The sequence below is a fragment of the Vulpes lagopus genome, chromosome 6 (genome assembly GCF_018345385.1).
Source record: "Vulpes lagopus strain Blue_001 chromosome 6, ASM1834538v1, whole genome shotgun sequence".
Taxonomy (NCBI): Eukaryota; Metazoa; Chordata; class Mammalia; order Carnivora; family Canidae; genus Vulpes; species Vulpes lagopus.
Window position 1 is genome coordinate 82,415,993 of NC_054829.1, and position 27,842 is coordinate 82,443,834.

The 27,842-nt window shown below is 36.6% G+C and overlaps 1 protein-coding gene and 1 non-coding gene across 12 annotated transcripts in view; both read right to left on the minus strand.

The window, feature by feature from the left end:
* Nucleotides 1-1,508: 1,508 nt before the first annotated feature.
* The window catches only part of SEC31A (SEC31 homolog A, COPII coat complex component), a 77,006-nt gene continuing 50,672 nt past the window's right edge, over nucleotides 1,509-27,842 (minus strand). For 3 of the 11 annotated variants that reach the window (XM_041758709.1, XM_041758705.1, XM_041758706.1), the window contains 9 exons: nucleotides 26,528-26,620; nucleotides 25,714-25,840; nucleotides 23,501-23,842; nucleotides 15,155-15,193; nucleotides 13,503-13,561; nucleotides 12,174-12,437; nucleotides 9,389-9,508; nucleotides 3,536-3,607; nucleotides 1,509-2,094 (listed from right to left, as the gene is read on the minus strand). In XM_041758709.1, coding sequence (XP_041614643.1) covers nucleotides 1,915-2,094; nucleotides 3,536-3,607; nucleotides 9,389-9,508; nucleotides 12,174-12,437; nucleotides 13,503-13,561; nucleotides 15,155-15,193; nucleotides 23,501-23,842; nucleotides 25,714-25,840; nucleotides 26,528-26,620 — 1,296 coding nt within the window. In that variant the 3' untranslated portion in view covers nucleotides 1,509-1,914. The remainder of the gene's footprint in view (nucleotides 2,095-3,535; nucleotides 3,608-9,388; nucleotides 9,509-12,173; nucleotides 12,438-13,502; nucleotides 13,562-15,154; nucleotides 15,194-23,500; nucleotides 23,843-25,713; nucleotides 25,841-26,527; nucleotides 26,621-27,842) is intronic. The other 8 variants (XM_041758708.1, XM_041758711.1, XM_041758710.1 and 5 more) reach the window with 8 other exon arrangements.
* Nucleotides 5,582-5,685, minus strand: LOC121494012. The gene has a single exon (XR_005988659.1). It is a non-coding gene; the product is annotated as a U6 spliceosomal RNA (small nuclear RNA).

The following is a 27,842-nucleotide window of genomic DNA, read 5'->3' on the forward strand; positions in this document are numbered from 1 at the left end:
GAGAAACAGGCTCCATGCACCAGGAGCCCGACGTGGGATTCGATCCCGGGTCTCCAGGATCGCGCCCTGGGCCAAAGGCAGGCGCCAAACCTCTGCGCCACCAGGGATCCCCACAAAAACTTTTAAAAAGTTGTTCTGCTTTTCTTCATGAAAACAAGCTACACTCTTTCCATAATCTCCTTTTATCTTCATACTTCAGAGACAACACAATATTTTAGGTTCAGCTTGTCTTACCACCGTCCATTTATGTGGAATTTCTCAAGGTTACAAGCCATGTTGAAAAATGTCTCCACAGTAGGGAGAAAAAAATATCACAATGCTGTATTGAAAAAGGAAAGATAATGGCTGCTTAGATGTCAGTGACAAATTGTTTTTTACACTCATACTTGTAAAATCTTTGGAGTTGGCCAGGGCTCTACTGCCACCTACTCTTGTTTCTCATCTTTTGGGAATTTGTTCTTTTTGTAAAATGCTGCCAATTATGCCATTATCATTTCAGGGTAAACATAACACAAATTCTAACTATAAGGGCAATAGATGAAAAAAATTACAAGAGGCTAGCCTGCTGTTCTGATGGAGTCTTGGGCTGACCCCATAGTTGAGGGTTAGCTGTAGAAGACCAAGCTGCCACTTTAGTCAGTGAGTCACAGAACTAAGACTACTATATACTCCCAGAAGACAGAAGGCAGGGTGCTGAGAGATCACCCCAGTCCTGAGGTTCCAATGTTTACACACGCTATCAAGGTCCACCTTTTTTTAGTTATAAAACTATTCTGAGCTAAACACTGAGTGATTAATTTTTAAAAGAGAGGTTGTATTTGGTAAGTGGGGAATCCCAGCAAAACAAAGTGAGAGGTTCTTGAAAATTACTTCACCCAGAATGTACAAAACCTGAGGAACACTCTTACTCACTACTCTTACTCCTTGAAACAGCAACTCTATCTCCATGGTAGTCAGAATGTTTATTTTCTAGTTTTCCAACCTACTTAGGTAGAATTACATAATGTAACAATGAAGAATTATTAGTATCTAATTCTCAAGACTTTATGGGGACCATTATCTTTTGTTTACCATACTGTTAAGACAAATTATAAAAAAATCACTTGACAGAAAAACTGCCTGAAAAATATCTGCCTTTGATTCAGGAGGTGACAGAAATTAAAGTTTTCCTTCTAAACTTAAACCCCAGGGCTCTGTGTGACTTTTAAAAAAATGGATGAACAAATTCCAAATATAAAATGGAGATAATTTAATCTTAAAACTCAAGCAGAATATTGAAAACATTAATAGAAAAAAGTCCAATGTATTCCACAGAACAAAAAAATCAGTCTTTTCCAATGGATATTTAAAGCTAGTGATCCCACTCTTCATTAATCTTTGCTAAAATCTATGTAAACCTCTAGATTTAGTTATTTGTTCAGAACCGGAGTGAAGCCAAAGACACAAAAAATAGGGATTAAACTAAACTGTGAGCAGTTGTTTAAAAAAAAGACTACGTACACATAAAATAGGATTACATACTTTAATCTGATTGACATGGAGGAAGTAGGGAGGACACGAAAGAAACTTAGGTTTTAGCTCTGTTTTATGCATAACCAGATGCTCCTTTTCCAAAAAGTATACTGAGGTTTTAAAAACCACATTTTATCAGAATACTTCAGGAAAACACACTATGTGTAATCCAGGAAATACACTATTTGCAGAATATGAAAATCATCATGAGCAATAAAAGATTAAAACAAAAGAAAGCACCTGGGTTTTGAGCAGTTCTAAAATAAGTATTATCTGCAGAAACAGTGTAAATGCTCTTGACTGGCTGCTATGGAAACATGCTAATGAGGATTGGTCCATATCTTAACATTTTTAAAAATGTTTCTTTGGAAAAATGGCTGGGCTGGGAGTAAAGATGTCCTTTTAGACACCCAGCTTATTGGCCTGGGTGAGAACGACTTTGAGAACTGGCATGAAAGCTGAGGTCTCACTGAAGTTGCTGGTGCTAACGATGTGGGTATGGATAGTCAATCCTTCTGAGTAGTTTCGCGATTCAATGCTTCTCGCAATGCTGTGTAGACCATTGATGATTGTGGGTGAAAGCTGAAATAAAGGTAGAATCAAGAGGAAAAATTAGTAGATAAGGAATAATGTCCCATAAGCCCTTATATTTAAAAGGAGATTGAAACAAATATAAAAAGCAAATAAACCATTTAGCTTTTCTAGAAATAGTTTCTTGGACCAAGCAACTCTTTAAGTTATAAGGTAGAACCATGACAAATGATTTATGTAAGGAAATTATTATGAACTATGAACATGTATGAATCAGGTATTTTTCTATAGAAAAGAAGCCAGCTTTCCTCCCCCAGGCTGAAATACTAATGTCTTTCTCCACTTAAGAGCTTTAATTCTTCAAATATTTTAGATACAGCCTCACACCTTTTAAAATTTTTCCCAGGCATATGAATTTAAAGGTTCTTTTCTTTTCTTTTTTTTTTTTAAAGATTTTATTTATTTATTCATGAGAGACACAGAGAGAGGCAGAGACACAGGTAGAGAGAATCAGGCTACTCAAGGGGAGCCCAACACAGGACCCGATCCTGGGACCAGGATCATGCCCTGAGCCAAAGGCAGACGCTCAACCGCCAAGCCACCCAGGCGTCCCAATTTAAAGGTTCTTAATCACTTATCTCAAAGTAAGGGCCCAATTTATTTTAATACAGTGTCTACAATAGAGACACTGAACTTGTAGTCTACCTGTATTTGTAGTGCAACAGCCCTCCATCAGTACTGAATTTATCAATTTTTAACTGCTTTTTGTAATCTTACCATCTCTTAAAACCATAAAAGCTATAGCTATTTGTTCCCCCCTTGCCCCATGTCCTTACTTGGGTTATATGCCCAAACTTTTGAGGGAAGAATTTATTTTGGATCAGTCCATGGACCACACCACTTCCACTGTTACAATTTTCTTTGGTTTGGTTCTCATGAGATAAATGGTTATTTTTATCTGATGAGATTCATGTAAGGAATGGAGAAGAAGAATGTTGAAATGCAATTAAAGTGAACAAAGGTCAGTTACCTTAGGGCCAATACAAGCCAGATTATTATTTCTACTCTTCTTTTTTTTTTTTTTAAGATTTTATTATTTATTTATTCATGAGAGACAGAGAGAGAGAGAGAGAGAGAGAGAGGCAGAGACACAGGCAGAGGGAGAAGCAGGCTCCATGCAGGGAGCTCGACTTGGGACTTGATCCTGGGTCTCCAGTATCACGCCCTGGGCTGAAGGCAGTGCTAAACCACTGAGCCACCCAGGCTGCGCTCTTTTGTTAGAAGAAGAGTTAAAATTGCACCCCTACCTCACAAACACACACACATTCCCAATAAATGATATTTATGATTCAGCTAGAGAGAGCCCATTCTGTAACTGTCATCACAATTTTGCCTCCAAATATATTACATATGAGTGCTTATGACATGCTTATTTACTAGCAACTAGGAATAAATGATTATCATAAATCCTTCTTTTTCCCCACAAACTTACTGTCTGTTCCCTAAGTTTATCATACAGAAACTCCAAGCGTTTGCTGGCATCATCTAGTTTCCTCTTGGTTTGCTGTGGGAGAGGAAAAACAGATGTGTTATATTTGAATATTTAACTTTTATCCAAAGACCTCGTCCTATCTCATTTCACTAACCCTTACACTCATGATGCTGAACAGCTTCATATTATAAAGAAATGGAGGCAACTATGATTCAGAAACTTGAATAGACAAAGTTCAGTAATCTATTAATGGGGGTAGGGTAGGAGCATAAGGGGCTTCCTTCTGGAGTATAAAATGGAGTAGTGGTTGGATTTCATGTGGACTGTAAGCCTGCTGACAAGGTGTGTGCATGTATAACTACATTATCTACAAGCAATAAGAAGGGCCATCTGGAAGCAGTAGTGAGTTACTATATTACAAAAAAAGATAAAAAAAATAAAAAATAAAAAAATGAAAAAAAAAAAACAAAAAAAGATCATCTAAGGAGTTACTGTAAAATATGGGTGCTAGCAGGCAAACATAGAGGTGAACTGGAATCTTATTTAACCTTTCAAAAATATTACTTATATAATTAGTCATATGTGGCATGTTTAATCTTGCTTCTTCCTGAGCTTTTTTTTTTTTAAAGTAGGCTCCATGCCCAGCATGTAGCCCAACTTGGGGCTTGAACTCATGACCTCCAAGATTAAGACCTAAGCTGAGATTACAAATTAGACTCTTAATCGACTGAGCCACCCAGGTGCCCCTCTTGCTGAGCTTTTAAAACACCAAGAAAAAAACAAAGAAAATTACCTTCTGGTGGCTTAAGATTACCAAGAGCAAAGTAGTAAAATGAGTTCTTAAATCAGAGTCCTCCTACCTCCCACTCCTCATACTAGAAGTATAGTGAGAGAAAACTACTCTAAAACTAAAATTAAAGGTTTCAATTACAATGTGATTAATCTAATGATGTACATTATGCAACAGCCTTAGAAGTGACATTGTTCTTCACTATTAATAAATATTAATATTTAATATTAACACTTATGTCTCATGGACCTCAAATTCTATTGGGTGGGAAAAAGATACAAAATAAACAATATGCTGTATATGAGATGATGACGAATGCCATGAAAAAAAGTTTAATAGAGTGAGGGGTTAGAAGTGTTGGGAGTGTGAGGTGGTAAAGAAAGGCCAGATAGCTACTGAGACATTTGAGCAGAAGCCTAGAGAGCACATGTGGAGTGAGTAATACAGTTATGTGAGGGAAGAATTCCAGGCAGAAGGAGCAGCAAGGGGCAGCCCGGGTGGCTCAGCGGTTTAGCGCCGCCTTCAGCCCAGGGCATGATCCTGGGGTCCCGGGATCGAGTCCCATGTCAGGCTCCCTGCATGGAGCCTGCTTCTCCCTCTGCCTGTGTCTCTGCTTCTCTCTCTCTCTGTGTCTCTATGAATGGATAAATAAAATCTTAAAAAAAAAAAAAAAAGGAACCCATTAAAAAAAAAAAAAAAAAGGAGCAACAGCAAGTACAAAGCTGTCCATGCTGACATGCTCTTGGTATGTTGGAGGAAGGAATGTCAATGTGTCAGACATGAGGAGAAAGGAAAAGTTCCTGAGTTTTTGCCCACTGAGTATGATGCTAACTGTGGGTTTTTCATTTAAGGTCTTTATTATGTTGAGGTATGTTCCCTCTAACATCAACTTTGTTGAGGGCTTTTATCATGAATGGATTTTGTACTTTGTCAAATGCTTTTTCTTTTTTTTTTCTTTTTTTAAAGACATGGGGGATTTTATTTTTTATTTTATTTTTTTAAACTTTTATTTATTTATGATAGTCACACATTGAGAGAGAGAGAGAGGCAGAGACATAGGCAGAGGGAGAAGCAGGCTCCATGCACTGGGAGCCCGATGTGGGATTCGATCCTGGGGCTCCAGGATCGTGCCCTGGGCCAAAGGCAGGTGCTAAACCGCTGCGCCACCCAGGGATCCCTCAAATGCTTTTTCTGCATCTATTAAAATGACTGTGTAGTTTTTATCCTTTCTTTTGTGGATGTGATGCATCACATTGATTGGTCTGTGAATATTCATGAATTTATATGTCATCCTCATGTAGGGGCCATGCTAATCTTTCTATTGGTCCAATTTTAGTATATATGCTGCCGAAGTGAGCAATGATTGATTTATGAATACTGAACAACCCTTGCATCTAGGGAATAAATCCTACTTGATTGTGGTGAATGATTTTTTTGTTTGTTTTTTGGTGAATGATTTTTTTAAAAGATTTATTTATTTATTTATTTGAGAGAGAGAGAGCATGTGTGTGAGAAGACGGGGAGAGGCAGAGGGAGAAGGAAAAAAATCTCAAGCAGACTCTGCACTGAGCATGGAGCCTGACTTGGGGCTTGATATCATGACCCTGAGATCATGACCTAAGCCAAAATCAGGAGTTGGATGCTCACATGACTGAGCCACCCATGAAAGATTTTTTTTTTTTATTTTACTGTATCAACTTACCAACACCATTTTTCACAGAACCAGAACAAATAATCCTAAAATTTGTATAGAACCACAAAAGGTCCCAAATAGCAAAAGCAATCTTGAAATAGAACAGCAAAGCTGAAGGTGTCACAATTCTGGACTTCAAGTTATATTACAAAGCTGTAGTAATCAAGACAGAATGGTACTGGCACAAAAATACATACAGATCAATGAAATGGAATAGAAAATCCAGAAAAATTCCACATGTATTACATGGTCAATTAGTCTTCTACAAAGGAGGCAAGAATATGCAATTGGAAAAATCAGTCTTTTCTACAAATGGTGCTGGGGAAACTAGACAGCTACATGCAAAAGAATGAAACTGGACCATTTTCTCAAACCATAAACAAAAGTAAACTCAAAATGGATTAAAGACCTACATGTGAGACTTGAAACCATAAAAATCCTAGGAGAGAGCACAGGCAGGATTTCTCTGACATCAGCCTTAGCAACATTTTTCTAGATATGTCTCCTCAGGCAAGGGAAATAAAAACAAAAATAAACTATTGGGACGTCAAAATAAAAAGCTTCTGCACAGTGAAAGAAACAATAAACAAAACCAGCAGCCAATAGCCTACTGAATGGGATATTTGCAAATGACATATCTGATAAAGGGTTAGTATCCAAAATATATAAAGAACTGATATAACTCAACACTCCCTCAAAAATAATCCAATTAAGGGATGCCTGGGTGGCTCAGCAGTTCAGCTTCTGCCTTTGGCTCAGGGCATGAAAGGACAGAGTCCCTATCGGGCTCCCTGCGAAGAGCCTGCTTCTCTTTCTGCCTATGTTTCTCCCTCTCTGTGTCTCTCATGAATAAATAAAATCTTAAAAAAAAAAAAAATCCAGTTAAAAAATGGGCAGAAGACATGAATGATATTTCTTCAAAGAAGACATTAGGTAGCCAACATACACATGAAAGGATGCTCAACATCACTGATCATCAGGGAAATACAAATCAAAGCTATAGTGAGATAGCACCTCACACCTGTCAGAATGGCTAGAATCAGAAACACAAGAAAGAATATAGTGTTGTTGAGGATGTGGAGAAAAAGAAATCCTCTTTCACTATTAGTAGGAATGCAAACTGGTGCAGCCACTCTGAAAAACAGTCTGGAGGTTCCTCAAAAAGTTAAAAACAGAACTACCTTATGATTTAGCAAGTGCATTATTGGATATTTACCCCCAAAATACAAAATGCCAATTCAAAGGGATACATGAACCCCTATGTTTACTGTAGCATTATTTACAATAGCCAAATTGTGGAAGCAACCCAAATGTCTATCAATAGATGAATGGATAAAGAAGATGTGATATATATATATATACAACAGAATATCATTCAGTCATAATAAGAATGAAATCTTGCTATTTGCAATAACATGAATGGAGCTTAGAGGGTACAATGCTAAATCAAATAAGTCATTCAGAGAAAGACAAATATATGATTTCACTCATATGTGGAATTTAAGAAACAGAATAAACTACCAAAGGGAAAAGAGAGAGAGAGAGACAGACAGAGACAAACCAAGGAACAGACTCTAAACTATAGAAAATAATATGATGTTTTCCATTTCCCACAGGGAAGGTGGGTGGGATGGGTGAAATAGGTGATCAGGATAACGAGTACACTTATCATGATGAGCACTGAGTAATGCACAGAATTGTTGAATCAATATATTATACACCTAGAATGAATTAAAAAAAAAAAAAGGAGGAAGAGATGACACTATCAAGGATAACATTACAAACTAAGTCATGCTGTAAAATTATGGTGGTGTCTGGACATAACTCAAGTAAAAAGAGGAATAAAGCCATATCACAAAAATGATTCCAGCTAGTGATTAAAAGGATTTGTATGGAGGGGAACCCTGACAGTCCCTGCTCAAAGCTAATCTCATCTACCTACCAGCAGAAGCCCTACCCCAGTGGCAGAGTCAGCTGGACAGGACAGGCTATTAGGACTTCTCCCCTATTTATAGGAATTATAGGAACAGTTTGTCTTTTGTGGTTCTCTTCTGCCCAAGGCTCCTTTGGACCCAGAATGAAGACGATATGCTGACACAGAGGAGTTTAAACTCAACAAAAATTTGTTGAGCTGGGTTGTGTACTAGGTGTCTTATCAACCGCCCTATACTGACTCATGCCTGAAGGAGGGTTGGAGTTTTCCTTCATTTTTATTAGGACTCTTCTATTTTTGAATGTGCCCTATTTGGAGGTGTTCACAGGGGACAGTGTATGCTAGACTGCTTCATCTGCTCATTGTTCCTTGCTTAGTGCTTCCATCACTTCCAGAATGCTAGGCACGAAGGTTTATGTTAACCTTTCCCTGCTTCTGCTTTCCTGACATATTTAACACAGGGAATAGCCTTCCAAAAGACCAGAAGAAAGCTGCACATGTTAATACTCAATGTTTTATGAAACAACAAATTCCAGAAGCTGTTTTTCAAGCAGACAAGTGGCCAGTGGATAAATAAATATATTCAATGTTTGTTGGCAGAAATTGAAATTTCATCTAAAACAAGACCAGCTTTGTAGGATTTTTGTTGTTGCCAATACACAGGCATCCTCTAGGTAAACTAATAAAACCAGTTGCTTTAACTATGAATATGACTCTAATACCTAAAACAATTTTTTTAAGTTTTTTTTTTTTTAAAGATTTTATTTATTCATGAGAGACAGAGAGAGAGAAAGACAGACAGACAAAGGCAAAGGGAGAAGCAGGCTCTATGCAGGAAGCCCGAGGTGGGACTTGATTCTGGGACTCCAGGATCACGCCCTGGGCCGAAGGCAGACGCTCAACCACTGAGCCACCTAGGTGTTCCAAGATTTTTGCAAAGTTATACATAAGATTATCTATCTACTTTTAAAAACTTTGCTCTAAACTCAGAAAGAAAGCCCAAACTTGAATTTCTTTTTTTTTTTTTTAAACTTGAATTTCTTACACACCACCATTCTGTTCTATTTAAGTGCCAAACATGAGGTTTGCTGATGAGAGGCAATACAGGATAGTGGCTGAGAGCATAAATTCTGGACCCAAACTGTGTTTGAATTCTGGCTCTGACCTTGGGTATTACTTAACTGCTTTTTTGCCTTAATTTGGTCATCTATAAAATAAAGATGACTAATAACCCTGGGGTTATTGTGAGGATTAAATTATTTATATATAATAGAAATTATAATACATTTTTATATGTAAAGCAAACTATGTAAATGCTAGTTTTACTACTATTGTACAAACTTCTAAAGTGTATCTTGTAAGACTCTGTGCAATTACAGAAGAGCTCCATAAATGAGATTATTTTAAATAAGCAAAATATGAGAAAAAAATACATACGGGATCTGTGGCTGAAGAGAGGCAGCGCTGAATAAGATCCTCAAATGTGGTCTTCAGAATGAGGTGCTCATCTGGAATAGGTTTTTTGGTAATTTTTTCTGTTGGCAAAGACTGCACATGCTGGAAGAAATAATATCATAAAATGACCAGAAATGACCAGAAACTACCTATACACAAAGCCCTAAAAGTGTGACAAAGAGAAACCAACTAACTACCTTGTAGATAGGCTGTTAAAATCAAATGACAAATTAACATGTGAAATCCCTTGGGATAAGTAAAATGAAAATCACATATTCAGTAGAAGGTACAGGCTTCTACAGCTTTGATTTTCAAAAACAGAATTGGATATAAAGTATCTGATCAATTATGGAACATATGCTGATCACTACAGTATGTATCCGGTGCAAAGTAGACAGCCAGTAGGAAATAAAAAGAACAGGCATTTAAAAAGTTTGGCTAGTTAGAGTGGCTGCTTGCTCTGCTTGTTGGCTCATTTATCTTGGCATTCTTCTAGTCTTTGGTTTACTCTTGGAGGTTTGTAACTGGGCTATCATCAAACTGCAAGATTAAGTCAAAAGTTGGAATGGAAGAGACCACCATGTTACTGAATGCATAGCTGGAAAAACAAAGAAGGAATGTTTAAGTTTTTAAAGTTCTGATTTATTAGTTCATTCATTCAAAAAATATTAGGCAATTATGTGCCAGGCACTGGCTATGTATTTGCAAGCCAATTCAGAAGTGATCTCAGCTCTCTGGCAGTTTATAGGCTAATAAAGAAAAAGAACGTTTTAAAGTGTCATAAAACAAAAACTTTTATTTTTATTTTTATTTATTTATGATAGGCACACAGTGAGAGAGAGAGAGAGGCAGAGACATAGGCAGAGGGAGAAACAGGCTCCATGCACCAGGAGCCCGACGTGGGATTCGATCCCGGGTCTCCAGGATCGCGCCCTGGGCCAAAGGCAGGCGCCAAACCGCCGCGCCACCCAGGGATCCCCATAAAACAAAAACTTTACAGACATTTATATCTTAATGAAGATGTTACTTGAAAAAAAGTTAAAAAATACAATGTCATTAATACACTTAAAATAGCAACTGTATTGCTATTTAATTGTTTATTTAATGTTAAGAAGTTAATGTTAAGGAACCAACAGACATTATAACTGGAATTGAACTGAGGGGAAAGCTCTCTTCAGGAAATTTTATCAGAAGGACAAGTAAGAGTTAACCAGTTAAATGGGAAAGGAGAAGCCTTCCAGTCAAAGGAAGAACTTGTATAAAGGAAGGATCATGACATCATGTCAAGGGGACTAAAAGGAGGCTAGTGTAGCTGGGGCAGAGAGACATCAAGGAGAAGTATGAAACTGATGGCTTCCCGGCAATGTAAAATATTTTGGTCTTTATCTGCAGAGCAAGGTTTTAAGCAAAGCAGAAACAAGACCAGATAGATCAGTCAAAGGCAGACCAGTTAGAGGCTCCTGCACTGCTGAAGACCTGAGATGAACGCGGCATAGCCCAGACTTTAGTATAGACCAGGGATTTGAGAGAAATTTTAAAATGCTATCAATACAACTTAGGGATAGATTTGAAAGAGGGATTGAAGGAAAAAGAGTATAAAGACAATGCCCAGGTTTTTGGCTAGATTAAATAGAAAGGATTACAGTGCAGTTCACAGAAACAAGAAACACCAAGTTTTGAAGACTGGGTTTGGGAGGATGACTATGAATAGGGTTTTAGAAATGTTGAGTGTGAGGTGCCTCAGAGACATCCAGGTAGGCAAGTAGTTGGATATAATGGCCTGGCTAAACAAGCGTTCCCTGTGCAGCTTTCCCTTCTGATGGTAACTGAGGTTCTGGTCTAAATGAGTACAGCATGGGAACCCCATGTCTAAACAAAAGTGAATGGCTGGGTAGCTTCCTAAAATAGCATAGACTTGTAATCATTTAAAAAAAATTAGCAATGGATCTTTATAATTAATATTCCTGTGGAAAGAAGTCAGTTCCTACCTCCACCAAAACACTGTTTTTTATAATGCAACTTTTAATATTTAGAAGTTCCTTAGGCAGAACTCTCTCTTAATAGTAAAGTATACCCTTATGATAGAGATATAACTTTATAAATTTGACTTCAATGAATCAAAGACAAAAATAGAACTAGTTTTACACTCTGGACAACGATTTGTTTCCTCTTCTTATGTTAACTTTGACCCAAGCTCTTCACTTTTCATGAACAAATCAAAATATTTATCTTTATATGTCTAAATCAGTTATATGTGATTTTTCATTGTCTAGAACCCTGCCAACTGACTAGTTGCTTATCTGTGAAAAGCAGGTACAAATTTATAGCTCCACCTGAAGATAGGCTGTATATTACCAGCTCTTACACAAGAAAAAATATAACTCATTACATTTTTATTTTATATTTTAAAGGGAAAAACCTTTGAAAATACCTTCTGTTTAGCAAGCTTGGCTGAAAATACGGAATTCAATTGATCTTATATTGTGGCTCCTGATTAGGTCAAATGAAATACTGCAACTGTCAAGTTAGTGTAAACATACATAAGCAAATATATGAGCCACTTCTAGAAAGTTTATGGCCATGTAAGTGAAAAATAATACCCATGCATGATCAATCTTAAAAGAAGGGTTACTATTTTTTATTTAGGTTGTCTTAATTGAAACCAAATTTAGATGTTCATTAATAAAGGAAGTTAATAACACATTAAAAAAAAAAAAGAACTAAATAGAGCCATCTCTACATTCCACCTTCGCAGATTCACTGTTACCTGTATGGTATTTCCAATAGGAGCCCCTGGGGCACCTTCAATATTGGGCTTGGAGAAAGATGATGGCATGCCTGGTTGACCAAGGGGTTGCTGTATGCCATGGAATGTCTGGCCACCTGCAAGATGTGGCTGTGGAAACGAAGCTTGGCTTGACAGAGGTACGGGAGCTGAAGGCTGTTGCGGCAGCATCTGTGACTGGGGATCACCCAAAGGGTTCATGATTGGTGATGTGATGGGAACAGGAGGCATAAAGTTTTCAGGCATCTTTTAAAAGACAGAAATAAAAGACACTAAGTATAAGAAAAAGAATTATTTCCTCACCTTTAAATAAGGTTTAAAAGTTTTTAAAAAAATAGAATACTTTTTTCAAATGAACTTTTATGCAGAATTCTAGAGTAAACCTAAAAGCAGAGCCGATCTGGCTAAGAGGGGTGGAGAGCTCAAAAACTGGACTTCTCAGTTTCCCCTTTGTCTTCCACACTTCCTCTCATATGGAGAGCCAAAACATGGTGTTTTGAAAGACGATGTCAAAGTCTAGAGAATTATATCTAGCAATAGTGAAATCAGATATGCCAAATGTATGTTTGTATTTAATGTGATCAGGATATAATACCCCTTTTCCTAGATCACTAAGTAGATATTACCTGTCAATTCAATCATATTAAAAGTAGCAGATTAAACTTCTGATTATCACAAACCTAAATTTTAGGGATTTTTGCTCATTTAGTGCCTCCCACTTTTATTGTTATGACCTCTCATTACTATATTTAAGGAAAGACTGCCAGAAGTAAAAAAAAAAAAAAAAAAAAAAAGAAAAAGTAGAAATGTTTGAGAGGAAAGAAGAATCTTAATCTTTTCTGTGTCCATCAGCTCTCAACAGTTACTGACATTTAAACAGTGTTCAGCTACAAGATTATTTCTTCACTCATATTATACGTGATAGACAAAATAGTCCAAAATATAATTACCAAATTCATGACTACTGCTGGAAACCAAAGACCAAAGTAACCCAAAGAGAAAAAAAAAATCATTGGAAAATTTTGTTTCCTATTCTTTGTAAGAGACTGTCAGGAATTTACATCTGGTCTTCTAATGGGAGTTAAATTCACACCACCATATTGGTTGTTTTGTTTTGTTTTGTTTTTTTCTTTCCTTTCCTTTCCTTCCCTTCCCTTCATGGAGTAGAAGATGCAAGCTAAAATACACTCTAAACCTCTCAGTCAGTAGCTTTGCTTTTAAAAGGATTAGTGAAAAAGGTGATGTGTTCCAGATGGCTATGTGATCAATAGAACATCTGCAGGCAAACGGATGGACATCTTTTTCTAGTACCTTCTTCTTCTTGGGTACTCTGTTCAAAGCTGGAGGATCATTCCAACCATTCTGAGGACCTATAACAGATAATAAAGGGCATTTTCCTTTAGAATTCTGAAAAGAAGAAAACTCAATTATATACATCTTACATTAAAAATTCTGCCTTAACCCCGAAGATAACTATCACAAAAGTTTTACCAGCTGAGCTTTGGGGATCACCCTGTGGCCCTGGATTCTCAAACTCATTCCTTCAAATATTTACAGGCCTTGGATTAGTAGGAAAGGTAATTTGGTATAATTTCATTTAAAGTGAAAGAACTGTACTAAATTTAGGGATAGTGAAGTCTTTATTAAAGTATACATTGATGTATATATAACCTTCAAGATCAGTTAGGAATTTTCTCCTAATAAAAAAAAAATTAATCACTTGAGTCTGCTAAAAAAATAAAGAATAAAAAATGCTTTTGCTATATTCAACATACAGAAAAGAATAAAAGTAACAATTTCCTATTTCCCGAGGTAGCAATTCAATATAAGCAAATCATCCATATGGTAGAAACATTGTTAAAAAAAAGTCCCAACTACACTGCAATTTTTATCATATTTGCCTTAGGAATTATTTATACAATAGAAAGTACTTAAATATCTGTGATAAGACTTTTTTAATGCCACAAAACAAATTCCAGGTTGGCAGCAAATACAAAATTAAACTTTAGTCAACTTTAGTAAATTTCCCCTAAAAAACCCCCCAAAACCTTCATTTCAAAATGAAAAACAGACATCAGTAGCAGCATTCATTAAGTACTTTAATGCCAGTATCTTTAAAGAAAACATGCCAGAAATAGGATAGTTTTAAAATCAAAATGTGATCATTTTACATCTCATTGATTTTTGTATGTTTAAAGACAAAAAATTACTCTTCTTACAACAAATTAAACATTCTTTCAGTATTTTACCTTTTACTTGTTTTATTGATATCCATGATATTAAATCACAACAAAATTGCTTAGCAGATCAAAAAACCTGTGATCCATACATAATGCCACAGAAATTTTTTTAAAAACAGTATCTTCTAACCACCATACACTCATTTGCCTTAATTTTTTTGAAATTTATTTTATTTTTTTAGTAATCTTTATACCCAACATGTGGCTTAAACTCAAGACTCTGAGATCAAGAGTCACATGTTCTGACTGAGCCAGCCAGGCATCCTTCATTTGTCTTGATTTTAAAAATGGAATTAATTTTCTACAAGTTTACTAGGAGACAGAAAGCCAAATAAGCCTCAAAACACTCAAGAACTAATCACAAAATATTAAACTATATGCTGCTATCTGCTTAAATTCTTAAGGTTCTGGTAATACACAGAAAATCATTCAAATCTCTCTCATCACCTTTTAATCTTACTCCTATTTAAGACAATCTTGATATAGTCATTGTCTTTATGATCATATAAAATAGAAGACCTTAATGATTTGAAGCTACTAGGTCACCATGTTAAATCAATCAGCTCTAAGATTTGATTTGATTAGGAAGTCAGATTAAAAAATGATACTGATCAGATTTAGAATATCAACTTTGAGTTTCACATGCATTATTGTGAATGTCCATTCATTAACTATATTCAATGATTGCATAATTTCCAAAGACATATTTTATAACCAATTCACCTTCCAACATAGGTGCCTGGTCTTGCATAGACTGATTTTCTGTAGACAAAATGCAGAAGTCATTTAAACAGTACTAGCATCAAAAACATTCTAAACTCCTCATTTTGTAATTGCTTCTTCTCCATCAACCCGAAAAAGAACAAATGAATTTTATAAGGAAAAAAAATTTCTTTTTATCAAGTCACAAAAAATACCTATCTATAATCAGTTTTTGGGTAAATTGAATTCATTTAGGTTGTGTGAGATTCAATTAACTCTCAATTAAACATCTCTCTTGCTGTGGTACTTGTTTCTTTTAAGAAAAAATTTTGTTCCTGCCTATTTAAAATATTTCCCTGTCTGCATGGATTTTTTTTCCCCTACTATTTGATCAATAATACCACTGGAGGTGTGTGTGTGTGGTGGAGAGCATTTTGTACTACTTAAAGCTGTCAATCAAAATCAACTGAGGATCTTGTTAAAATGCAGATTCTAATTCACCAGGTATAGGGAAAGGCCCGAGATTCTATTGTTCCAGGTAGCTCCCAAGTAATGCCAATGCTTTGCTGGGCAAAGCCCCCTTTTAGTAGGGATTTAAATAACAATGGGTGGCTTTCCACACTGTCCTGCCAGACTTCAGCACTGTACTTATTAAAGAAAAGAATATCAGACAATCTTAGCAAGGTAGTGCCACTTTACTGCCAGATTTGGGAGGCAAATGGGGGCTGCATCCTGATGAAACTGTAATTTTATGGAATTCATGTCACACTATGAATATGAAGATAAATGACAACAGGCCAGTAAATATGTAACCATTTTATATGGTCTTTTCTGTAAGAATATATGGATTTTCAGACTGTTTAGTACAGGTCTTCCAAAAACCACTTAGGAGAACTAAAGTTTCTGGCAGTGGACAAGAGGAAAAAAGGCTGAAAACTAACACAGCAATGCCAAAATGGTCAGATACTCAGGGTCAGGCCAGGCCCAATCTCAAATCAAAAGTATGCAGTGGAGGTACATTATATTCACATATCTATAACTACGGAAATTCATCTCTCTTCCCCTAGGGATAGAGGAACCAAAAGAATACAGCAATTAATTACAGAGTCCAATTTAGTTTGAGCTCTATCAAGCAGCACATGCCTCAGAGAAATTGTGAGGTGGGAGAGGTAATCCCTAGCTTGAAATCTATGTGGAGTTTTCAACAGATGTTTTCCATAAAATATGGCTCCTAATGCAAGCCAACTTCTTCATAAAAGCTTAACTAAAGAAAGACGTGATCAAAGACTTCCTATTTTTTATAAATGATTTTCCGTTTTTGCCTTATGTGACAATTTTACAACCTAACTCCTCATGCAAGATATAACTTCATAGCACTACAGACAGTAAAGCCCTGGGAGTCACTGTGTGTGCATTATTACAGAGGACTGACCTGATACACAACTACAGATGTACTCTCTAGCATATGACTTCTACTTCTGGGTGGAGGAAGTCCATATATTACAAACCTAAAGTACCAGAAATACCTTGGCCTTGACCCTTTTCTAATCAGAAAGTAGTTTCAACAGTATGTCTTCTTCTCCTGCCCCATGAGAGGCAAGAGGAGATGATAGCAGTTTCCCCTCTAACTTCTCATGGCAGTGACTCAAACCCTGGGAGGGTATCCTGAAAATTCACAAACTTACTAGCACAAAAATGTTTGGGGAGCAACTTCATAGGACTCTTTGGTAAAATGACTCCAAATTTATAATGAAATTAAATCAAATTCAAAATTAGGAATGACACTTCATCAAAATGAGAAACAAAAAGCCTTGCAATAGGAATGGATAGCCAATGAGCTAGCTCACATAACTTGAGGAGCAGATGTCTTGTTGAATAGGAAGTAACAGTTGTACAATAATCAAAATCCTCCCTCAAAGTATGTCTAAATCCTCCGAACCTCAAACTATGCAATATATTTATCCATATGCTTTATTTCAGCCCAGATAATCCTCATTCAAATCTCTTACAAATCTCTTATCAATTCAGTGCAGTTTTGTCTCAGCTAGAACTCTAACCCTTTTCCATCTTTTTGCTTTTATGTCTTTAAATTGACTGTTTAAATATGACTTTTTAAAAACATAATTAAATTGACCTCTATAAATACACTTTAATAGCCACATTAGATAAAGCAAGCTACATGAACACTGTAAGTATCTCTAGGAAACAGTATTATTGACATGCAAAATCAGACCCTTGGTCAACATTTTAAAAAACCAACACAGTGTACTCATTTAGAAAAATCAATACAGCATAGTCTAATCTTGGACATAATTCTCTCATAAAACTGAAAAGATAATATTTTTTACTTCTTGAAAAAAGATGATAAATCTCTTAACTCTTTTTACTATATGATATGACTCTAAAGGGCATGAAAAATGGTTCACGGTATAAGGCTAAGAAACTAAAAGGGGGCACCTAAGCAGCTCAGTTGGTTAATGTCTGCTCTTGATTTTGGCTCAGGTCATCTTGGTCATGAGATTGAGCCTCATATTGATATCTGATATTGATATTGATATCATATTGATATCATATTGATATCTGAGCTGGGCATGGAGCCTGCTTAAGATTCTCTCCTTCTCCCTCCACCCCTCCTCCTCGGCTTATGCTCTCTTGCATTCACTCTCTAGAAAAAAAAAAAACAAAAAACAAAAAACAACAACTCTAAGATGTAAAATGGTATGTGTTTGTAGAAGAGTCTGCTTCAGATTCTTTCTCCTTCCCCCTCTCCGCCTCTCTGCTTGTATACTCTCTCTCTCAAAGGAATAAATATCATGATTTCAATTCTTCAGAATAAAAAAAAAACAAAAAACATAAAACAGCAAATGTTGGTGTAGATGTGGAAAACAGTATAACAGTTCCTCAAAAAATTAAATACTGAACTAAATATTGAATTTGATCCAGCAATTCAATTTCTGGTTACATACTCAAAAGAACTGAAAAGCAAAGACTTGAACAGATATTTGTATACCCATGTTCAAGTAGCATTATTCACAATAGCTAAAATGCCCATGTGCAGATAAACGGATAAACAAAATGTGGTATATACATACAGTGAAATATTATTCAGCTTTAAAGGAAAGAAATTCTGATACATGCTACAACACGGATGAATTTTGGAGAGAGTGAAGTAATAAGCCGTTACAAAAGTACAAATATTGTGATTCTAATTATACAAGATACCTAGAGTAGTTAAATTCACAGAGACAGAGTAGAAGAGTGATTACCAGGGGCTGGGCGGAGTAGGGAGTACATAGTTTCAGTGTGGGACGACAAAAATGTTCTAGACATAGATAGTGGTTACGGTTTTTCAGCAATGTGAATGTACTTAACGTCACTGAAGTATACATTTAAAAATTATGTTAGTATGTTTTACCACTTCAAAAATATTTTTTAAAAAATATTTTTAATATATGCATACAGACATACATATAGGTATGTATATAGGTATATGAAGGGAATAAATAAGCCTATATTAGTGCTTATATTTGGGTGGTAGAATTATAGGTAATTAAAATTTTATTCTTTAAAAATCCTATAGTGAAAAATGAATAAAAATCAAGGAAAAATTAATTTAAAAACTGAATACAGGGCAGCCCCGGTAGTGCAGAGGTTTAGCGCCGCCTGCAGCCCAGGGCGTGATCCTGGAGACCCTGAATCGAGTCCCACGTCAGGCTCTCTGCATGGAGCCTGCTTTTCCCTCTGCCTGTGTCTCTGCCTCTCTCGCTCTCTCTGTGTCTCTCATGAATAAATAAATAAATTCTTAAAAAAAAAAACAAAAACTGAATACAGCATGGTATTGGAGACCCTTATCCACCTTAGTGTAGGGATCAATTCTCCACAGTGTCTTTGGGAAAAAAAGAGGGAACTATTTGGTTTTACCTATAGGAGTGGAGTTACATACTATCTTTATTTGAATTCCACCTCTTATTGAGAACCTTCTTAGGTATTCTTTCAGAAGCATAATGTGGGATCTATACTTTGGTTAATATACTTCTCAGTGGATTCATAGAAAATTATTAGTGGTATGGAGACTTTGGCTAGAAGACAATTTGAGACAGAGAGAACAGACCATCCTTCTGTATCTCCCCTGTCCTCTATAAGCCTAGCATGTCACATTAAAAACAAAAGGGGTTAGGGCGCCAGGGTGGCACAGCCAGTTAAGCATCAGACTCTTGGTTCAGCTCGGGTCATGATCTCATGGTAGTCATGGGATCAAGGCCTGCAACGGACTCCAGCTCAATGTGGAGTCTGCTTCAGATTCTCTCCTTCCGCCTCTCCCCCTCCCTGCTCATATACTCTCTCTCTCAAAGGAATAAATAAAATGTTTAAAAAACAAAAGGATCACAGAATTAAAAATTAAAGTTTAGAAATACATGAATCCTTGAGGTCATCTTCCAGTGATACAAGATAAAACACAATTACCTAAAGAAAAGTAATGAGAGGTTATCTCGTTCCTTCCATTTACTTAAAAGGTTAAAACCAAGTACTTATAATTTGAGTAAGGAGTGTTTATGAAAATTTAAAAAGATTTTTTTCAGGACACTGTTTTGTGAAAACATGTAACATTATGTCCCTTCAAGACTACTGTATTTGACAAAGCACAAGACTACATACCTAAATTAAATCTTCCAATTATTTAACAAAATCAATAATGTTCACTCAAAGACAATTTCATGACAGCATGAAGGCCATTTTACCAGAAAACAATTTAAAAAGTTTTTTTATTAATTTGAGAAAGAGAGAGACAGAGATAGCAACAGAGAGCACGAGCGGAGGGGAGGGAGAAGCAGGCTCCTGGATGAGCAGGGAGCCCGACCTGGGATCATGACATGAATCAAAGGCAGATGCTTCATCAGCTTAGTCACCCAGGCACCCCAACAATGTTTTTAGTAAAATCCTAAGGCCTTCATGTTTGAAAGTGCTCTCCCTTAGTAATAAGCCTACATTAACTCAGGAGCGGGGGGGGGGGGGGGGGGGGGGGGGTTGACAGGCAGTATCCTAATTATAGTAAAGAGTAAAACAGAGAAAACCTCCTGCTTTGTCAGTGTTGCACCATGGAAAGGACACTGTACTATCCTAACTTAGGCTGTTACTTTATGTCTAGAAATGAGAGAGGCCTCTTCTTGCTTCTGATTCTACCATGTGGCCTACAATCTTTTTTTTTTTTTTAAGATTTTATTTATTTATTTATGAGAGACACACACACACACACACACACACACACACACACACACACACACAGGCAGAGACATACACAGAGGGAGAAGCAGGCTCCATGCAGGGAGCCCGATGTGGGACTCGATCCCGGGACTCCAGGATCACGCCCTGGGCTGAAGGCAGGCGCTAAACCACTGAGCCACCCAGGGGTCCCCCACAATCTATTTTGTAGGACCACCACCTCCAGATTAACCTCCCTTTAAGTACCACTTATATCATGCCTTTCAGCAGTTCAAATCCCTTCATAAAAACTCTATGAATTTATAAACATCTTGCCCTGGCATTTAAGGCTTTCCAAAATTTGGCTTAAATATAAATTTTAGGGGCAGCCCAGGTGGCTCAGCAGTTTAGTGCCGCCTTCAGCCCAGGGCATAGCCCTGGAGACCTGGGATCGAGTCCCATGTTGGGCTCCCTGCATGGAGCCTGCTTCTCCCTCTGCCTGTGTCTCTGCCTTTCTCTCTCTCTGTCTCTCATGAATAAATAAAATCTTTAAAAATATATATATATATAAATTTTGTGTTCCAACTTATAACAAAGCTATGTGCTGTTCACTAGAAACATATCATCCTTTTCTGCTTCCCTACTCTGCCATGAGTAATTCTGATTATAGACCAAACAAGTACTCATTAAGAATTTACTGAATGAATGTTTTGATGATTTCAACATTAGTCTCTCTGAGCCTCAGGCATGTAATTTTGTGGTTCACTGATAGTTACAGGCCTTGCAAATCCTAGTGTCTGTCAAGAATTATTCACTGGACAAATGGAATTTCCAAGTCCTATAGAGAACCATGATACGAACTAAGACACATAAGGAAAAAGATAAAATTTTCAGTCACAATTATTTGTATACCATAAACAAGATTTTTAGAAAATAAAAAAATAAAATATGGTAAAGCTTAAATTAACTATTAATTAAAATACAAGAGACTATTAACATGCAAGAGGGTAACAAAGCAGCTGGCTTAGTACATGCTGAATACTGAAAAATGTTTGCTTCTTCTTCCTATTAGTAACTGTTTCTCAGCCAGGTTAGAACATTCTGTTACTTTGTATATAAGCAAAGTATTTCGAGGCCAAATACACTTTTGCTTAAGGAGAAAAAAAATACCCATGCAAATATTTAACTTAGATGATGAAGTGACAAATGCCTAAAACAGAGTTGTTATATGATTTTTGTAATTCCAAACTGATAACTAAGTACTTCTATTGCTTACATCAGTCAGGACTACACCATCTGGTAAAGAATGAACTCAGGCTTTGAAGACTGAGGGATCTGAGTTTGTATCTCAACTTGGAGACTCTTACCATGCAACCATGAGTTCAACTCCTAGGAAACTAAGTTTTTTCACATCAATTAAAAAATATATATATATTTGTTTCTCATGGTTCTGAGAATTAAATAAGAAAATATATGGCAAATGATGGTACATGTCCAACGTATGTGCAATAAATGATAATTCATCTCCCTATTTCCCTGCATCACTTTTAAGTGGGGATTTTCTGGAACCCCAATCTTTCTTTTTTTTTTGAACCCCAATCTTTCAATCAAGAACTCTACTGTCCAACTATTCAGAATGGATTTTGTTCTCACTCACTGAGGTTTTAGAAGGTAATTTTTTGAACTCTACAATTGAATTAGCACTCCTCTCTAAAATATCAACCTATTTAACTGTTTATATTGAACATTAAATTTTATTTGTGCAGCAAAGGGTGATATGGATATTGTGTGTGTAAGTGATTTCTGGTACTTGGAATTTATTTTATGTATTAGAGAAGAGAGGAGATAGGTATATCATCCTGGACCCATAAGACTTTGTTAGAAAAGAATACTTCCTCAATAGATCCTATTTTATGGTGTTTTCAGTAATTACAGCTATTGCTTAAAAGAATACATATATATATACTTGATTCCCCAAAAGCAACTTCAGTATTAGTAGCAAAGAAAGATTCATTCATCTCTTTGCCCCTCTAGTTCAAAAATATCAGTTATAATCTAAAAGGGAAACTATTTTCAAATACCAACAGGCACAGAGCTCTAATGATGAGTCAGGTTTTGTGTAATCACAGCAAATTTTACAGTCACTATTCCCAAATGTTTTAATATATTAATCCATTTAATCTTCTTCATAAGCTTATGAACAGGTATTGTTATTATTCTGAGGAAGTGGAGGCTTGAAGAAGTTTAACTCAGTGAAGCTGGATTACAAACCCAGGAGTCAAATTTCAAAGCCTGCATTCTTAACTAATATGGTTAGTGGTTCTTCACCCTGATTCATTGATCCCTTTTTATACCACATGCTTTTGAGGCCCCTATTACTATCCCCAAATGAAAATCAGATAATATAACCTACCCATAAAAAAATCAATTAAATGCTTTTATTGTAATATGATATAAAAAGAATTCACAAAATTATTTCACCATAAAAATAATTCAAAATAATGATTTAATTAGAAAATTTTAGGTACAACTATACTGTTAGACTATCTATCAATCTAATCCTTGAAATTCCCAAGATGTCTGAGGATGGTATTGTCTTAATGAAGAACTGCTGCACTACTATGCACTGACCTTCTACCATCTTAGGGATCCTCTCTGTCAGAGTTGTGTTCTCTCACCTTTTTCCTTTAGATAAGCATATCAAGATGCCTCATTTTTAGAAATAAACATAAAATTATGTACACTCTCATTAAGATGCTATACTATTTAATCTCCATGAGAGAATTTAAGGCACAGAATAATTTTAAAGATTGAAAACTTTTCAGTAAAAACAGAACAAAGTTCTGCTATAAAGAAGTTAATTTCAATTAAATCTAGTTCTGACTACCACTTATCTTGCCAATTAATTTCTTATATTTACCTTAAGGTCAGTGGCAGATTATATACTCTTACCCTTTTGGAGTTCTAAAGCTTTCCTCATTTCGTAACTAAAGTTCATTATGGGATGATCACACTTTTAGAAATCGTTTTAGAATTTGTTATAAAAACTCAATCAACACCTCAGATTACTCAGTTCACAAAGAGTTAGACATAATACCCTTCCATCCACCCACGTGTTCATGAAAAAATAAAGGAGGGAGCCAAACCAAATCCCTTTCAAGCGCAGACCTGTTCTTTGCGACGCAGGCAGCTCGCTGGCAGCAGGCAGTGTACCTGTTGTTCCAGAAGGCAGTGCGTAAGCTGAAGATGATGGTGGAGCTCCTGGTCCGCCATGCTGGAAGGATGCTCCAGAGGAAGGGGGAGGAGGGAAAGCAGCAGCAGAGCTGGAGGTAGCTGGAGAGGCCTGGTGCTGTGTTGCATACAACTGAGACTGCCCAGAATAGGAAGAAGCAGGAGATATGTAAGGGGTGTTAGGGTAAGCATTTGAAGCAGAAGGAGCAACAGGCTGCTGAGGTCGATACATTGTTGACCCCCCTGTTCCGAAGGAATACTGCTGGGCTGGTTGATAAGCTACACCAAGGAGAAGAAACAGAAATTTTAATTAGTTTTAGGACTATTCAGATAGCAATAAAAAACCCCAAAGTTATTTCATTCTATGGGAATTATTTTCATCATTATTTTTCTAACAATAAGCTACAACCAAACATTAACACTTACACGTTATGCTTTTAATACCCTGGATATCCTTAAATAATACTAAAAGTCATTGGATCCAATATTTGAAACCTGCCATCTTCAGACTGCTTTTGGCTATGAAAATATTTGAGGGGCACCTGGGTGGCTCAGGCAGTTGAGCATTTGCCTTTGGATCAGGTCATGATCCCAAGTGTCCTGGGATAGAGCCCAGCATCGGGCTCCCTGCTCAGCAGGGAGTTTGTTTCTCCCTCTCTCTTCCCCTCCCCCCAACTCGTCCTTTCTCTCTCTTTCTCAAATGAATAAATAAAATCTTTAAAAAAAACCAAAATCTTTGAATCATTAGGCCCAAGAACTGCAAGACTGATCCTTTGCTGAGACTTCCTGTTCTGGGAAAAGGCTGCAGTGACACCTACTAGCCACCAGATGGAACAATGCAGGAATTACACATTCAAAGTACTTCCCCTTACAGTAAATTACAGAGGCTTTGGTGGCAACTCAACATCTCCCCCACTATAAGAATTGTAGGGTGAGCACTATTGTTATGAATCAAATACCTTCTCCAACATCTGGCAATATCATCAGCTACTCAAATTGTGACTTTGAGCATAGTTCCAAATTAATAGCCAACTCAGAGAGTCAGACAAAACAATTACTATATAATAATTTATATACTGTACATGGTTGGTTAGTAAGTTTTCAGGCAGTCAGTTAACATTTTGATACAAAGATCTGAGCCCAGATTATAGAATACTATCATATTCTTCATGACCCAGGGTAGGTATGGACTTCTACAGAATAAATCTACTAGAAACTGTACTTATTTTTCTCTGAAGACAGCACTTTCATGAGTGAAAAGTTGTGTCAAATGTGTATTCATGTTAAGTATGAATGGAACATTCATTTTAGCACAGAACGTGTTTATTAGGATTAGTTCTTACTAGGCAGTGACCTCTTGCTTTTGCAATAGTTGTTAAATCACATAATTTTCCCCTTGGAGATTTTTTTTTTTTCTCAATTAAATTTTAAAAAGGTGGCAATATTCTCTAAGTGCAAATATTTTCTAAAAAACAAAAGCCAATGGCGGGGACATGTCATTATTACACACCTGTCAAAATTCATAGAATGTTCAATACCAACAGTGAACCCTAAAGTAAAGTATGAATTGTGGGTGATAATGATGTGTCACTGTAGGTTCATTAACTGTAACAAAGGTACCACTGGGGTGCAGACTGTTGACACTGGAGGAGGTTGCGCATGGGGGCAGGGAAGATACTGGAACTTTCTTACTCTCCACTCAAACTTGCCATCTAAAACTGCTCTGAAATAAAGCCTATTTCTTAAAAAGATAATATAAGTGGAAAACAACAAAAACAAATTCCCTTGGAACCATTTTTCCAAAAATAGTTTGTGTCATCTTGCTTAAAGGAAAAGAATATGCAACCAATCATTTCAAAAATTCTATTTTTAATACCTAAGTCATGGGACAATTCACTATCCTTAGTAATTGCTCAGGAACAGGAGCCAACTGTTTTGAATGGACTGACACAGGAGCTCTTTCCTGGCATGCTGATTCAGGATGCTTCCTAAGGAAACCATCTTTCTTTCTCTCAAGTCCTAACACAGAATGGTTCCTTCTTTACTTGTTAAAACTGATTGGATCATGGTTTTGGAGCTCTAAAGTGAACAGTTTCGACATTAGGATAAGACATGCTGCTGCACAAGGACTTCAGGGTTGCACTACTTACGCTGTGGCTGTGGATAAGGTGGTACCTGGGTGCGCATATGACCTGGAGATGTGGGAAGTTGAGCTGTGGCAGTATTTGGGTTAACATTTCCATGCATTATGAAACCTGGAGGTGGAGGATTTTCTCCCTAGAGAATGAGAATATGATAAAAGGAGGATTACATTTGGAACCAATAATCTTTCCAGATGGTTTTATAATCCCTGAAATGGAATTATGTTTCTTTTAAAAACTTTATTGTGTAAGAAATACTGCATTTTGCATTCTATCCCCTTTAGAGCACATCTGAGCAACATAGTCTAAGTGATTTAGAGATTGAACAGGTCCAATGTAATAAATGTAATGAAAAGCAATGGATCCTAATAACTTCATAAAATAGTGTCAGTGTTATTTATAATAAGTCACCAGGATTTTCCATCTCTACTAAATTCCATCCACTACTCCACACTTTGGAAATATAAGCATAAATGCCACAAGGGAACTTTCGCTTCTCTTCAATTTCTGCAAATGCTCAAAAACAAAGAAGAAAGAAAAAAGAAAATCTTCAGTGAAATCAGATTTAAACCTTTGTTAGAACTTAAGTTGGTATTTTTCTAGCAGAAGTCAATTTAAAACTGCAAAAGGAGAGGGATAAGAAAATAAATGAATTGTCCTAAAAGCTGCTTCTTGCATCCTAAAGCATTAAAAAATGCAATAAGCAGGCAGACAGATGGGGAGAGGGGAACTTAAAAAAAGCGGGGGGGGGTATAGAGAATTTTTAACTATATATATTTAGATGAGCGGAATTTTGCTCAAAGATGAATAATGAAGGATATACCTGTGTGTCAGAGGGAGAGGCTGCAGGTGGATGGCTGGGAAGGGCGGTAGGAGTTTTGTTACTCCAGGTAGTGACAGTAGGGGCAATTCTAACCTGAATTGAACAAAGAAATACCAATCACAGAAAATAAAAAATAAAAATGTTAGAAGAAGAAAAAAAACCCAAGAGGCATTAATAGCCAGATGCAAAGCAAAAAATAAAAGCAGCAAGAAACTACATGTTAGTCAGGCAATTGCTTTCAAGTGTCGCTGGGATTTTAAAAGAAAAACACACATTCACAACAAAACAGGGAGGGACGCAGGAGAAAAATCAATATGAAAACCTAACTCAAAGCAGAAAAAAAAATGCCATTCAAGTGTCAAGAATTAAGGGGAAAGGGCTAGTTCCTGTAAGTAGGTAAGGAAAGAAGACATTGGGGGGGGGGGAAAAGGTAATTGGGTAAATAAGTGATTTTGAAGCATTAATAGTATTCATGCTACTATTAGATCTATAAACATTGCTAGAAGCTCCCCTTTCTAGATTTTAATAGAGCCACAAAAATCATATTAGTCCCATATGAGGCTTAGAAACATATAATCAGAGAATATTAGAGACCAACCAGTCTAATTCCCACCTTTTACCATTGAGAAAACCAACCCAGAGAAATGAAGCAGCTTGCTGTGGTCCATATAACTAGCTGGTGACTCTGTTAGGGCTGAATCAGGCCTCCTAATTCCTAGGCCAGTGTTTGCTATACTACATCATGTTGCTTACCCTGGAGTCCTGAGATTTTCAAAAAAAAAATTTTAAGCCATCAAAAATGGCTTTTTTTGTCAAGTGAATTTTCACAGAAACTCCAAGTGGAATTTCTACTAATCTGGTCTCCCTTTCACCCCTTTACTCCTACCTGTAAATATTCCTTTAAAACTACAAGCCACTGGGCAGCCTGGGTGGCTCAGCGGTTTAGCGCCGCCTTCAGCCCAGGGCGCAATCCTGGAGACCCAGGATTGAGTCCCATGTCGGCCTCCTTGCACGGAACCCGCTTCTCCCTCTGCCTGTGTCTCTGCCTCTCTCTCTCTGTGTCTCTCATGAATAAATAAATTATTAAAAAAAAAAAAGTACAAGTCACTGTCCCCAGTCAACATAAGATAAGCTTTAATGAAGAAAAATCACTGCTTAATTTGTTACTGAATTTGTTTTTCTTTTCTTAAAGCAGGAGACTGCTAGATCAAAGTATAACAAAAGTCTTTCAATGTTTTTACATCTTCCCAGAAAGAGAGATAAACCCAACGACATAAAGGATAATTATTCTCTTTTCCCAATGTAGAGGGTGTCC